The sequence below is a fragment of the Molothrus ater genome, chromosome 4 (genome assembly GCF_012460135.2).
Source record: "Molothrus ater isolate BHLD 08-10-18 breed brown headed cowbird chromosome 4, BPBGC_Mater_1.1, whole genome shotgun sequence".
NCBI classification, from domain to species: domain Eukaryota; kingdom Metazoa; phylum Chordata; class Aves; order Passeriformes; family Icteridae; genus Molothrus; species Molothrus ater.
The window spans coordinates 46,604,602-46,619,833 of NC_050481.2; the positions used below are offsets into that span (position 1 = coordinate 46,604,602).

The 15,232-nt window shown below is 36.7% G+C and overlaps 1 protein-coding gene across 1 annotated transcript in view; it reads left to right on the plus strand.

Moving 5' to 3' along the window:
* The window catches only part of FRYL (FRY like transcription coactivator), a 163,885-nt gene that overhangs the window by 60,856 nt on the left and 87,797 nt on the right, over positions 1 to 15,232 (plus strand). Inside the window, exons 3-4 of the mRNA XM_054514559.1 lie at positions 6,851 to 7,050; positions 14,025 to 14,078. Of these exons, the coding sequence (XP_054370534.1) occupies positions 6,931 to 7,050; positions 14,025 to 14,078 (174 nt within the window). The 5' untranslated portion in view covers positions 6,851 to 6,930. The remainder of the gene's footprint in view (positions 1 to 6,850; positions 7,051 to 14,024; positions 14,079 to 15,232) is intronic.

Below are 15,232 nucleotides of genomic sequence, written 5' to 3' on the forward strand. Positions count from 1 at the left end.
TTTTGTTAAACATCTTCCAAAGAAAATTCACTGTATACTGCCAACACAGAAAAGGAAGAGATAATTCCATAGCGGGTGTTGCTGGATGAATTAGTTGTCTAGTCTTTATTGAAAATAATAGGAAGTTTGTGCTTCAAGAACTATGTATCCAGACTAAGGTATGAGAAATAGGGGAAGAAGTGCTGGTTTGTTTTCTTGATCCTGTATATTCTCATGTATTCAAATTGATTTCAGTTTCTACTGCTGTGTTTGTATTTGTGGTGTTACCAGTCAGTTCATATGTATTATATACAGCAAAGGAATGTCTAGATACCACACTCTAGGAAAATATGTGGTCAGTTGCCCATAATAGATGCTTAATTTCACTGTCAAAGACTGTGAATTTTGTTCGCATTATTTAGGTTATCTTGTAAAGTGACATTGCTTTGGTGTCAGGAGGCTGCTTTGCCTCTCCCTTGGCATTGAGTGTTTCATACCAGTATCAAAATTAATATTGGTATTAGGTATGGAGTTTTTTAAGGGCCTTGTAAGAATGTCTCAAAAAAGGGTATCTGGCAGAAACTCAATTTCTTGATCGGTCCAAACATATTATTGAGAATAATTTACATAACCAAGAAAATCAGAATGGCATTTGTATAAAAACAGATGTGCTCAAAATGAGTACATATTTTATGAGTTTGCATTTTTTTTTCTCTTTTATTGTATCTAGTAGCACAGTTTAAGATTAGTACCACCTTGCTGGCAAAGAAGTGATAGTGAAATAAATGAGAAAATCTGGATAAATGCAGTATAATGCAGAAGTGTCCACTAATTCTGCAGGACTGCTGAATTCAGCACTTGTGTGATGCTGCTGAGCCAAGGAGCCAGCCACGTGTGCCACAGTACTGGGTGTGCATGACATCAGCAGGGATTCAGTACAGCTGGAGCAAGTGAGGCAGGGATAAATCCAGCTGTCAGACAGGCTTCATGCACTATCAGTAGTGCTGCATAGTTGGAACAAAAACCAGTGAAGTAGACCTGGTTGTCTGCCGTGCCACCACATGCTTCAGCAACCCAGGTAAACCACAGCCTCCTATTGCTACTGGGAAAGCAAATCCAAGAGATTTGAGTGAAGAGTGGCTCTTTCTTTGTATTTGCTTATAGGTTGGAGGCTAAGATCTCGAATGTGCGCCTGTTACTAGAGCAGTGTTTGTTGAGTTTCGTTGTATTCATAAAGCTGTTCAGGTTCCTTTCATTCAAGTCATAAGACTTTCTTTTCCACTGGTTAGGAGCAAGCAGACTTTGGAAACGGTAAAAACCTGATGATCAACAGGGCTTTCAGAATTGTAAAGTAATGATAAATTTAGTGAGGAAGTTGCTCTGAAAAACAGGGTTCTTATCAACGACATGGGAAACCTAGGTTTAACATTGGGGCTCTATTCATAATTTTTTGGCATGATTCTGGATAGATTGCCATCTCTTTTGAGCATTGACATCCTTTTTAGGAAAAAAATATTCTTTTGGTAAAATAACTAAAGATTGTTTGTTATGAAACATTGTCACAATCACTACAGACAAGTTTCCATGTATATTAATATCATTTCTGGAGGCAGGATAAAATGTTCTAGATGTTATCAGAGTAGAAGGCAAGGAGTTTAATTAAAATTCCTTTAAGTAACCACACGTAATATTTTTAGTCTTTGGAGACTTTTGTATTGTCAGTTGGACATGCAAACCCTATTCTGCAACAAGTGTCGCAGGAAATATAAAGTACTTCTGAAAGTACATGTGCTTCAAAAATAACAGTAAAAAGCTTAATTGCTAAATGTGAGCTATGTAAAATTATGTACTACTTTAGCAATTAATTATAAAAATAGCAACTAAGAATATAATCTGCTTGATGAAAACTGCGGAGGCTCCTCAAGATTGTGTTGAGCATGTTTATTTTATAGTTGAGTACCTTATTTTAAAATGCTATAAAAGTAATTCCAGATTTGTTTTCAGGTATGTGGAAAGAGGGGAGATACCTGATGGAAGTTTTGCTTCAGTCCAGCCATTTCCAACTTCCCGAGACACAGCAGCAACTGAACCCAACTTTCAGTTAAAGCAGTAACCATGAAAAACTCGGGGGAAAAGCACATATAAAGTGCCAACACTTGGCTAAGTGTAAAGTAGTACCCAAAAAAAGTCTGAAAGCTAAAAATCATCATTTTTATTAGCCATGAAGTAAAATGGACTCATCAGCTGTCACTGGCTGATGTTCATTACCTTTCAGTACCTGCTTTGTATGTTTGAACCCTGAATAGTCTCATTGGTAAATAGGATGTTACTTTATATCCTCAAATACTTGATGCATTTGGGCTATGCAGAGAGAAACAGGATGATAAAATAGTAGCATTCTTTACTGTCAAATTGGGTATTAAATAACCTTTCCTAGTTCTAGACACTTGTGTTTAACATGAAACAACTTTGTTTTTCACTTAGCATACATCAGGGCGTGTTGCCTTTTGACCTAGGAGTGTGTTGTCTGTCTAATTACCCTTTGTATTGTTTTACTGTTCCTTGCAACTATCCAAACAATTCGGTGTGGCCCTAGCAACCAAACAATACTGTTTAACAAAGATTTCCTTACTGCATTGCTCCCAGATTTCCCACGTAGCAGTAGCTCCCATCAGAGCAAACAAACAGGATATTGTTTCAAGTGAATAATGTTCACTGTTTTCAAGTGGTTTGTGAAAGTAGTTTTTTAGTTTTGAGCTGTTGCAAGCTGTATGGTTTCTGGTTCCAGATCTCATATGAAGTTCTGTAGAATGCTTCATGTTTTGAAGCTTCCAAACGATGTTTGAGACTTACATTTTCTCTGGCAGCTAAGAGTAAAGAATGACTTTGCTTTGATGGCAAAGAATAGCAGAAAACAATATTTGATTCTGTCCTGCAATGACTTTTTTTTCCATTAAGCATACTTAAATTCATATAGATCCTTCCTACAATTTTATTGATTGCAAAGTCATGAGGAAATGCATCCCACTGAATGTAATTATACCAGATAATAATGTTGTTTGACCTAGGTAAGAAATCTAATAATAGATTTTGACTTTTCTTTAACAAACTCTTGTATATTTACTAATTAAATACTCAAGCTCCCTCTCCATTTTCCCTCGTACATGTTTTTCTGTGTGTATTTAAATAAATTACTGGTTTTACAAAGCAGATGAAACCATGAACATTGTCATATGCAAGACAAGAGTCTTGATGCTAATGTCAACCACTAGTGGTGTTGTGAACTAGAGTCCTCAGCAAGTTCATGGATTACTAATAATTTTTTCTTCCTTTTACATACTCTTACATTTTAGCAAAACTAAGGTATTTGTAATACTGTCATGGCAGTGTTTATAATTGCTTCAGTATGACAATTTTCCCTATTTTTTGTGGGAAAAAAATCAGGGGGGTAAGTTCATTGCCACCTGGAGAGTTTGTGCATGTGAGCACAGAGATTAGTAACATGAATGGTTGTAGGGATAGCCGTGACTCTGCTTTGCTGCTGAAAGAGTAAGAAGGCAAGGCAAGCCCTGTTCCTGCACTGACTCTGCTGGCTGGAAGGGATTGCATCCCTGGACAGTGCTGCAGTCACAGCAGCCCTGTGTGTGCACTCTATGTGCTGTCCAAGAGGGGCTCTGTGAAACTATAGCCAGGGAGTGGGGTCCTTGCTAGTTCTGGGGGATGTAAGGCTATCCTGGCACCACATTTCCTTGGCTGCATGGTCATGACCTCTGCCTTGTACTGAAATGTCTGCAGCACTCACAAGACCCAGTCTGATTATAGTCCAGTTACTTCTTTTTTTCTTGCCAGCATAAGATTTTTGCCCAGTTTATCCATTTCCTAAGCTTTTGTTTGAGCCTGAGGAGGGAATTTACCTGTGTTTAGATGAGTGTAGAGAGCCTTGGAGTTTCATCCTTAGTGAGGGAAGCTGTCTTACAGCTTTGAAAGTTAACACACTAAGGTGATCCCTTTTACTGAGGATTGAATTGCTAACACAAAGTAAAGATAGCACTTAAAAGATGATCAGCTCCCAATGTTTCCTGATTCTTAAGTGACAGGGGCTTTTTGAATGTGATCTTCTAAATTCTGAAGACAGAAATGTATTATGTAATCACACTATTAAGAGTTGTCTACATCTAAATATAGTGTGGGGTTAAGGAGCACAGTGCTCTTTGTTTCCCCAGAGAGCAAAAAGAGCTGGTTGACTACCAGCTCCTCACTCTTCAGGAGTGGGAACTGGACCAGAGCTCTGGCATGTTCACTTCAGTCCAGATCATGCAACAGCTGTGGCATATCCAGTAGGTAAGTCTGGAATGAGCTGAGCTGCTGCTTTGCTGAATTTCTTCTGACAAGACACAATTTAGCAAAGAAGTTTTGATATTCAAAAGGACATTTAAACACTCTCATTTTTTCCAGCCTGTTAGTGTTAATATGTCTTTTAAAATAAGACAGTCCAACTTGTCTGTATTTAGAACAAAGCTTTATCTTTCTTAGAAACTCTCATATTTAGGATAAAAGCAACTGCATATATTAGAAATATGTGGTATCTGTTGTGGGTCCTTAGCTACTCAAATTTCTATTTTGTTTATCTGATGGAAATGAAAGGAAAGTTGTTCAAAATTGCATATTACAGCATTCTTCTGTTTTGCCTATCCCATGCTTGGTATTTCTGTTTGTTACCTGCTATGGCCATGAAGGATGTCTTTATTCCTTCTTTCACCTCGTCTCAAACCTCTGTACTCTTGTTCTTGACACATTTTCATCTCTCTCATTTTCTGGGCTGCCTTTGGAAACATTGATGCTTCAGGATGGCAAGAGTGTGGATGCTGGAGAACACAGGCATTGTAAAGACATGAATTGTTTTTTTTTAAGTTCCTGTAATGTTTATGTTTCTGTGCTGAAGGATGAGCCAATCATCAGATGTGGGATGAGAGAGTTTTGGGTTGTAATCTTCCTTTTGCAGCCTGCACTTTGTTCTGTTTCTTAATGCTCTTACGTACTTGTATGTAGTGAGCTTCTACTGTAGGGATCTAGATCATGGCAGTGTCTGTGATGTCCCATTGTCCCTGGCTGTGTGGGACATGCTCTTCTCTGTCTTTTAGGGCCTCTGCTACTGAGATCAAAGTGCTGGATTGAAGTGTTAGAGGATGTTTAGAAATTTTTTATGACATATACAGTGTGTGCCTGTTGTTCTGGTGTTGCCCCTGGTTCCCAGGCACTCAGTTTTGTGACCTTGTGCAAGTCTTTCCAGCCTCAAAGAAAGGATTCTGTTATTTATGTTTATTTCCTGTTTTATGCAACAGGAAAAAAGATGCATTACTCCAGCTAAACAGCAAGTTTGTACAATAGCATAGGGATTAAAAACAAGTAATGTGTAGTACTCCCAATCTTATGCAAGGTACCCTTCCTTCTGGATTAGAAGCTGAGGTAGTTGGGGGCATTCAGTTTTCACTCCTGCAGAGTTTCTCACTTCAGTAATGCCTTTGATAAATGATAAATTTCAATGGAAGTTGCAGGAGTCTGTTTTATATTATGTAAAATGTAACTTTCTGAATTGATAGAAGATATAATAAATGGCCAAGACTTCTCTTGAGAAGATGTGATGTACCAATGTTTGGTCTCCATGTTTGGTCTCATGTTTTTTCATAAATGAGTTGAAAAAAACATTTGATAAAAAGTTGTGGATAATATTTAGCTTACAGGGTTTGAACATGTGAAAACTAAAAATTACTTCATGTAAAAAAATTTTCAGGTTGAGCAAAATAAACCAAATGTGTCACCTCACACTTTACCTGCAGAAAGCCTTAAAAACGCTTACCTAAACACATCACGAAATGTAGCAGAATGAAACAGATGGGAGCTAGGCTCCCTGCATGACTGTCTTAGGAAAATAAAATCTTAATATAAATAGATAGGAATTGTTAATATAAATTCCTAATAGCAATTGAAAAATAACATCTGCAGTCATGGAATACACTAGGGAAATATGTGTACCTCCCTTTGTACATCTGGGTCATCATTAAGAGGTGTCAGCAGTTATTTTCATATATAGCGTGCAAGACAAGAATTGTAATTTACTATCCTGATTGTTTTGTGTATTAAACCTCTGTGTGTGAGTTCTGAAACATGATTTTCAGTACTGCAGTTCACATTGCTTTCACAATAAATGGATGTTTTGGAATGCCTGAGGAGAAAAAAAATTAAAGGTGGATAACTATATATGAAGTTTGTATATGACAATTTCAGTATAAAACCAAAATAATTCTTAGAAAATGAGACTGATATATACAATGTTATTTTTATTGATTAATAAATATTTCTTACAAGGAACCGTTTTTAACATGGGACTAGAAGATCAGTTAGCGTGAAATGTCTAAAAAGGGTTTGCTTTCTTGTTAGGAAAATCAGCTTATTGACAAAAAGTGCCAAAGAAGAATTTCTCTTGAAGGTATTTGGACACAAAATAGAAACATGAACTTAATGGGTGATCCATAAAATGGAATCAAGCAATGCTTCTCATAATATAGGGGATAACCCTTTCCATTCAACCTTCTGATTTTTAGTCATACTTGAACTGAAGCTACTATATGTTAATCATGTAGAGCATTTTATTGACAACACAACTGACCTGCATTGTAAACCCTTGTGCAACATAAGGGTAGAAACTCCAACCTAACTAAAACAAATTCTTGTTGTATGTTAGAATTGTTTCCTTCTGTTTTAGAGAATGTACTGTGTGAAAATATATGTGTGATGAATGGGAAAATATCGTGGCACGATGTTTAGAAGCTCTGCTTTATAGCTCTGTGTTTTTCTTGTTTTTTACCTTTAGCCTCCGCACCACCCAGCAGAGTAAATAAACGTAGAGTTTCTCCAAGTGTTGTTTCCACCTGGGAAAAGAGAGGCATCATCATGTCTAACATTACTATTGACCCAGATGTGAAACCGGGCGAGTATGTCATCAAAAGCCTCTTTGCTGAATTTGCTGTTCAAGCTGAAAAGAAAATTGAACTTGTAATGGCTGAACCTTTGGTGAGTCCTTTTTTTTTCATAGTATCTCTCAAAACTGTCTTGTTTTTTTCTGGAATAGGTTGATTTATCTTATGTATGGTTAGTGAAAAAAGCACTCCCAGATATTGTTGACTTTTCAGAGAGATTACTTCAGGAATAAATAAACTTCTGCAAACAGGGTTGCTCCGTGATTTGTTTTATTGACTTGTGTCAAAACTGTTACCTAGTAGTTCCTGGAAACAAAACTCTTTAGTGTATCCCAAAGGTCTGTGAAGTTACAAAAGGAAATAGGAACAAAAAAAAATGTTCTTTCATTAATACTGTGAAGTGTGTTTCCTGCCAGTGTTTTTTTAAATAATACTTAGGCAATATACTTTCAAGAAAAGATACATTTGGTTTGTTTTCTGAAGTAATGATAATAACACCTGGAATAATATAGTAGCCTGCTTATATTGCAGATTAAGCAAAAAGGTAAAATTCCATTGTTGATCTAGACTTTATGGTCTTGAAATAAATGGTTTTCTTTTAATTTGGAAATTTCTGAAAAGAAAACAAACAAAAGTGGAAATTCACTGGGCAGGTGAGATGCTGTGGCTAGCAGAAGGCCAGCTCACAGAAGGCTTCTGTTGGCAGCTGCTGCTTGCCAAAGTGCTCATGTGCAGAAAGTGCCTATGTGAGCCCCAGTTTTGAAACTTCAGGAAAAAGGTTTCCTAGGAAGCAGTCCAAAAGGGCACAAAAGCAGGGCTGAAACTGTTTTGTGGATTATGGAATCATCTTCAGCTACAACCATTAGTAGATAAAAGGCTGAGGAAAATGAAACTTTTCTTTATACCTGTTCTTTATATATATGTCAGTGTGCACCAAGCAAGTTTACAACTTAAATATAACTTGTTTATTTGTTTTTTTCATCCAAAAAAATAATGTATTCAGGAGGGGTTTATAAGTAAGCACAAAAACTTCGTAGAAAACGGGGCACACAAGCCTCCACCTGGCTGAAAATGAGAGGAGAGCTGTAGTGGCAGTGATGCTGTGGGAGGAAAGGCTGGTAGCTCCACTGTCCATCTATGTGCCAAGTGCTGCTCCTCCAGCCCCATTTCCATCCATCAGCTAAACAGACAGGGAGGGTAGTGCTTGGCCAGAGGGACAGACTGCCTGGAACTGAGATGAGCTGAAGAGGGCTTTTCCTGCAGACACAGCTAGTTTAGAGTCAAATATAACCAGAATAATGGAAGCAAGGCAAATATAATAGCCCTGGAGCTCACTTTTGCTGCAAAACTTGTCCCTAGACCAGATAAAATAAATCCTCTGTCATCAATCCCAGGTTGTGTCTCCTTGCCATGCTGTTGACTGTTAATTAAACAAATGTTTTTAAATCTGTTAATCATACAAAATTGAAACATCTCACCAGATTAAAAATTAGAAACCCCATGAAACTAATTAAATAATTCACTTTTCACAGAAGAGTGATTCCCAGCTCTGTTGCCTGGTGAGGTTTTATGGTGATTGCATGAAGTCTACCTTAGTCAAGATTTTTTACTGATAAGAACCTGAAGTCAGTATTTTGTGTGTATACAAGTGTGTATAAAATTCTTTAGAATAAAGTAAGAAATTACAAATATTACTTAAGTAGTCGTCTATAAAGGTTTTAAACAGTTTTGTCTAGCTTCATTTGCTAAGCTGAATTCCTTTAAACAAAATGAATTTTAATGGAAACAAACGTAATTTACATGTATAGCCAGCTTTCCTTATTTTATATTGGTGGGTGAGAAGGACTGTATAGAAAATGAGCAAATTAAGAGAGGTGCCAAAGGCTGTGGAAAAGTGAAACAACCTGAGCCTGTATAACATAAAGAGGTAGAGGGAATCCTTAAGTGTCCAACTGAAAGGAAATACTGAGGTATTGAAGCAGCTTTATTTCTGTATGTAGAATTTTTGTAAGTACTGAACATTCAGTTCTAGTGTATGAAATTTAAAAAGAAAGATAAAAAGGCTGGAAGAGCACCAGAAAAACACTGATTGTGATTGGATAAAAGGCTTTAATGGAAGAGTGGAAAGCCCTTTATTATTTTAGTGTGATTTGATTTTGTGGAATGACTTGGCTGCAAACAAAATATGAAGAATATATATAGAGTTACATAAATCTTTAATGAAGCTAGGCTGTTGGGTGAAGCTGTTTGAGAGAATTTAAAGCCAGACTAATAAAGATTAGGAGCTAGACAGTTTTTAAAACTTGGAAATGACAGTAGGGGAGCAAAAATTAATTAAAATATAAATTAAAAAAAAGGTCACTCACTGCAGATCAAGACAGCATCTGTGGGTGAGAGGTAGTACCATTTTTGCTAAATGTATGGATTACATTTAAAGGTAACTGACTTGTGATTTCAAAAATTAACTGAATGGTTTCTCTGGCTGTGATTTTTACCTTACTTCTTCTTACTAATTTGATTAAGAGTTCTCTGCTTGCAAAATTGTAATACCTCAGCTTTTTCAAAGTTACAGACAGAGCTTATCAGCAAATTGTTAAAGTAAATGATTAAATGAAAGCAGCAAGTGTAATGACAGGAGGGAAGATCATCCTTTTAGTGAATAAATGAAATAAAATCACTATTTTTTTAACCAGCTATGCTAAATCTTTTGGAGCAGTATATAGTTTTAAAGGAAAAAAAAGAGCCCAAGAGTACTCTTGTAGCTTAAAAAGTACTCTTCAGCTTAGAAGGATGACACTGGGGAATGACCAGCATTCCCCAAATGTGACATAAACCATACCAGTTAAGAAGATTAGTGATAAACTCAATTATTTTGCATTTTGTCAAGCTGCATATAAGTATGGATGGTTAGAATTTAAGCAGAGAGTTTAACTTGGTGCCACCTACTAAATTGTAGGTGTCTCACGCTGAAGTCACAACTAGCAAGAGTATTTATTCCTGTTACCATCACAAGTGATTTTATTCTGCTGTGGAAATACTACACGTGGCTCAGACTAGCACTGTGCACTTGTGCAAGTCTTGCTTACATGCTTTCAAAAGTTTGTCTGAAGTAAAATTTAGCACAGTACTGTGCTTGCCCCTGGGGCGGGGATGCACTGCCCAGCCCTGGGGCTGCAGGAGGCAGGGCAGCATCCCTTGTCTGGTTTCTTCCCTGCAGCTTGGAGCTCAGGCAGAAGCACTCTGAGCCACCCTGCTGAGGTGTGCTGGCCACCAGAGGATGGTGCCAGGGAATGCTGGAGAGGGGCCAATGGGTGGTACCTTTTTCCATGGGTGCAGTTGTTTGCCCAGCACATGCACATCCTGATCCCTGCTGCCTGCCATATGTTGACATTTCTCCTTTACACAATGAATGCAAACTGCTCTTTGCTTAATGCAATAGTGTTTTGGTTTTTTTTCATTTCACTTGTAAAAGATAAATGGAGACCTATTATTTTCATCTCTCTCTGAACTTCAGGAAGGCAGGAAAATAAATCTTAAATTATTCAGTTAGAGTTTCCAGACATTTACTTTATGCTGTTGAATAGATTTTTTTAAATCATGTGAGATGACTGGAGCCATGACAAAGCAGAGGTAGAAGAAGACATTAAAAGAAAATAGATTTAAAAGCCAAATAATTCAAAGGCCTTGATAAACCTGTGGTTGGGTTCAAGAGTATTATTTGGTTATGTCAGGTTTGGTTAGTGTTACATTACCTCTACAGTGTATTTACCTTTTAAGAGTTAAGATCCTTAGTGCTGAGGAAACATAATAGAGTTGGTTATGAACTTGTAAGGTCTTAATTCTTTCTGATCTTAAAATCTTAAACATTTGATGTACAGAAGTATCTAAATTAGTATGGGTTATGGGAGGGAAGCTAAACTTTCAGAACTAGCTTTCTCTCTATTGACATGGATTTCAAATTTGTGTAAAGACTTACAGAATGTTTCACTTCTCTTTGATTTGTCATTCTTTTTTTTAGCAATTTTTGGGTTTAGGCACATGCAATGGGTATAGTGAACCCAGGGTTTCTTCACCTGTATAACAGTTTTGTAGTATTATGGTGGAAACATGGTTTGTTAGGACGTTGTATCCTAAGGACACTTAAGGAACCTGACTTTTCCCATCTTCTTCCAGGAAGACTTCTTCCCATCTTCTTACACTTTTCCATCTTATAAGGAAATAGTTTTTCTCATGTAACTTACTTAGCAATGATACAATGTTTGTATAGAGTGGAACATTTCTTGTACTTCTGCTTTATAGATAAGCTAGCAATTACTGTGCAGTTTATCTGAAAGCATAATACAGATAACAAGAATTCATCTGTAGCAGGCATTTCTGTGTAAAAAAAAAAGGAGGAGGCTTGCTAGCTAAAAGAAAATTTGGCTTTGCAAGTGCTCTCTGGAGCTTTTAGTATATACTTCAAAATATCAATTCTCATAACAGTGTTTTGAACAGATTTAACATGTAAAATTACATGAATTTGAAAGACTCAAGAAGGTGAAACCTTTCCCCCTTTGCTTTTAAATAGACAGTGAAAGAACATTAACTATTACATCAGTTTGTTATAAATGATCAAATCGGTAGCCAAATTTATGAAAAATTTAACAAAGATTTATTGGATTGATAACAAAAAATAGAATTTCGAAAAAAGAACCACCACAGCCTGAACAGCGTCAGCCCCGGGTGCAGGCGCTGGGTGAGCCAGGGTCCACTGACAAAGTGACAGCATTTCCCCAGGAGCTCACCCGAGGGCTTCCAGCGGCCAGCTTGCATACAGTTTATTCTGCCTGAGGCAGAGGTGACCACACGTCTCTTTGTGTCTCTTCACATGCAGAGCGGGGTCCATACATGAGCAGGAACAGACAAAGACGAATGAATCTATAGACTCAGACGAATGTCTGAGTATCCAGGCAGAAGCTCTATTCACATGTAGTAGAGTGATACCAGTTCCTGAGTACCGCACATGTAATCATGCCCAGGTGCAGGTCTTGTGAGTTCCTTGAGACATTCCATTAATCATGGTCCAGGAAGGTCTAGATGCTGTCTCCCAGGTGCAGATGCCAGGGGAAGTCATCGATGATGGTCCGGGACTGTCCCATTCATACAGTAACAGACCTGATATTATCTTAACGCTGTCCGGGAACTGGTTACAATGAGAATAGAACTCTGCTCCCAGCCAGAGTGGTCAAAGGCATAACTTTGGACCTTCACAATATTTCATACACACATATATATCTATCTATATAGCATGAATTATCCCTACCATATATTACAAGTTGATTAAAAAATAGAGCTTTTTCAGAATAACCAATGCATTTACCTAGAAACCCCCTTCTTAAAATATTTTTTAATTTGGGCATACTGGAAGTGAACATAAATGGTAGTATTTTCCTAGATAATTAAGTGGATTTCTTTGGATTATGGAAAGTGAAAATGACTTGTGCATTGACATTTTTATAATTTCAAATTATACTTTCAGAGTAGGCAAGTGCTTTTTGCCTGGGCAGTGTTGAATCCAAGTTTTCAGAGGCTGTAGTAGTTGCCAGATATTGCATTCTTTTTAACAAATTGTCAAATACAGCTGCACTTCAAGGAGAAAATGCCAGAAACGGTGCCGTATTTTCAAGTTTACAATTAGGACAAGAGAAAATAAGTTGCCTGTTCAAACCTTGGATTTGGGACATGCAAAATGAATTTTTATCTGTTGAACATACAGGCTGTCTCTTGCAGCCTTGCAAGTGTTAATCACCAAGCAATGTTGACTTTCTCAGTTTTTGTCAACAGCCTAACAGCATGGGTGTTGTCTCATACTAAACTACTGAGCAGTTACTTTGTGCTGAGTTACAACCTGTTGAGAACAGAACTGGCTATCAGTATTGCTCACACCTCCTTTTACATGCCAGACCAGGCAAGTAAACTACTTGACTTAGCCTGCTCCATAAAACTTCCTTGTTTGCTTACTGCAGTCTAATGTGAGCTATTAACTCTTTAGGTACATTTTTACTTTCCTTGTGAAAGATAACATTTTGGACTCATTTATATTATCAAGTGAAGGATAGTTTAAAATTTTTTTAAATAAGAGGAAATGCTCAGCAGATACGTTACAGCTTTGCAGTGTGCTCTTAAAGCTGTTACTGTGGCGCTTGGGTTGCTGTAAATCAGTGACCCTCACAGCCAGTTCACAGGACTCAGTGTTCTTTTCCTTTTTTCTTCTCTTTCTTCTTCTTCTTCTTTTTATTTCTTTATTCTTTTCTTCCACCTTTTTTTTTTTACTTTCCAGGGTACCTGAGCATAAAACTTGTATTTCTTGTAAGTGTATCATTTCATACTCTACAGAGTGACTAGTAAGAATTACTGTTTACTATTAGAGTTTATAAATGTTTTATTTCCACAATGCTTTAATCCTCACTAAATTGTCAGGAGTATAATTTAATTTTGCTTTTAACAGAGCAGTATGTTATATGCTACTGGTAGCAATAAATATTGTAATAAGTAAAATTTTAGTAATATTGCTTTTTTTTTGTTCCTTACAGTTACTTCAAGTTAAAACAAGTGATTATTCACATTCTTCTTTTACTGGAGTAGGTCTTCTACTGTGTTTCACTGCAGTTCAGAGGAAGAGCAGATTGGAAATGCATTGAACACTTGTCTCTGCCTTTGTGAAGACATTTTAAAAGTCATTATTGTAACTTAGAATAATTGCCATATATGAACATGAATAAACTTGCTAATTGAGATAGTAATGGCTTTCCCTCCAAGTTACACTTGACACCCACCACCAGCTGGTCTCTGTTTGGCCTCGGACATCTTCTGTTTGTCAGTCTTTAATGTTATTATTGTTTAGCTACTGAATTAATTTTTGGGACTATACATCACATCTCCAGAAATATTTGTATCTAAAAAACCAATGCAAATATTTATATTAAAAGTTTTTCTTTGTTCTGTAATATAACTGGAAAAAAGGAATCTATCTTTGATAATACTCAATGACATTGTGAAATGTATGTTTCTTTTTATTTTTTTGTACAGGAAAAGCTCTTGTCCAGATCTCTTCAAAGAGGTGAAGATCTTCAGTTTGATCAGGTAGGTGACATATAATTGAAGGCAATTTTCATTGGATTAAGGTGTGCTTTACTTTTGCAGAATAGTGATTCCACTGTTGTAATAACTTAAAACATTCACATCTGAATCTGTGTCAGAAGATTTAGACTCTGAATGTTAGTTAGACTTTATTTTCCATTGTAGAATATGATAGTAATAAACTATTAGAATAGATAATTATTTGAAGGTGGCAGTGAAAACTGGTGGAAGAAAGATGCTGAAGCACACAAGGGGACAAAAAGTCTTAGTTTATTTCCGCATCACTTATTGTTTGAGTGTCCGGGGTTTTGTTTTTATAAACAAATAGTGTGACTTTTATTTCAGTAACATGGCTTTTACTGAGTGCTTTTTGATTCTATGGCAGAAGGTATAGGGTAGATTCAAAATGTTTCTAAACTGTTACTTTGTCCTTTGCTGAAAATATAGATTGATTGCTAGGCAATTCCATTTCACTTACTCTCAGTGAACTGTGTCTGGAAAGAATCTCTGCTCAATTTATTCATATTTATTGTCTGTATTTCTAATTCTTCAATAGTGTAGGCATGTTTGTGTCCCATAACCACTTCCTTGCAGTGGAGAGGCAGCGTTCAGAGGAAGCCCCATTAATTGCCTGTTCCTGTTCTTGACTGTTCCTGAATAGCATCTACTATATGAAGCTTAGTGTTCTGTCTAAGAGAGGTTCTAAAAACAGGCTGAGTGAAGAGAAATAAAAAATAAAACATGTAACTTTTAAAATTAGATAATATAGAAAGGAACTGGTTTTCCTGAAAATACAGTTTTAAAAAAAAAAGTTTTGATTGTTTGTATATATATATGTGTGAGTTCTTATTTTTTTCTTTTGTTATTTGTAATCTACTTTGAAGTCAAGATCTGAACTTTAATGCAACTGAATAACTGCTTTAGAGAGACTGGAATGGCTGGGATGATGAACTTTGTTAGGGAATTTTGCACCTTGTTTGGCAAAAGGAATTAAGATTGTGTCTCTCTGTTCGTTGCTTGCTGTATAAAACCCTAATTAAGAACAGTTCTCCAGCAGTGCAGAAGATTCCAGATTAAAAAAGTGATTGGTAAAGTGTGGGAATGAGGAGGATCCAGAGGTCACAGCCACAGCATCCAGCAGAGAAGCTAGAGCTGTT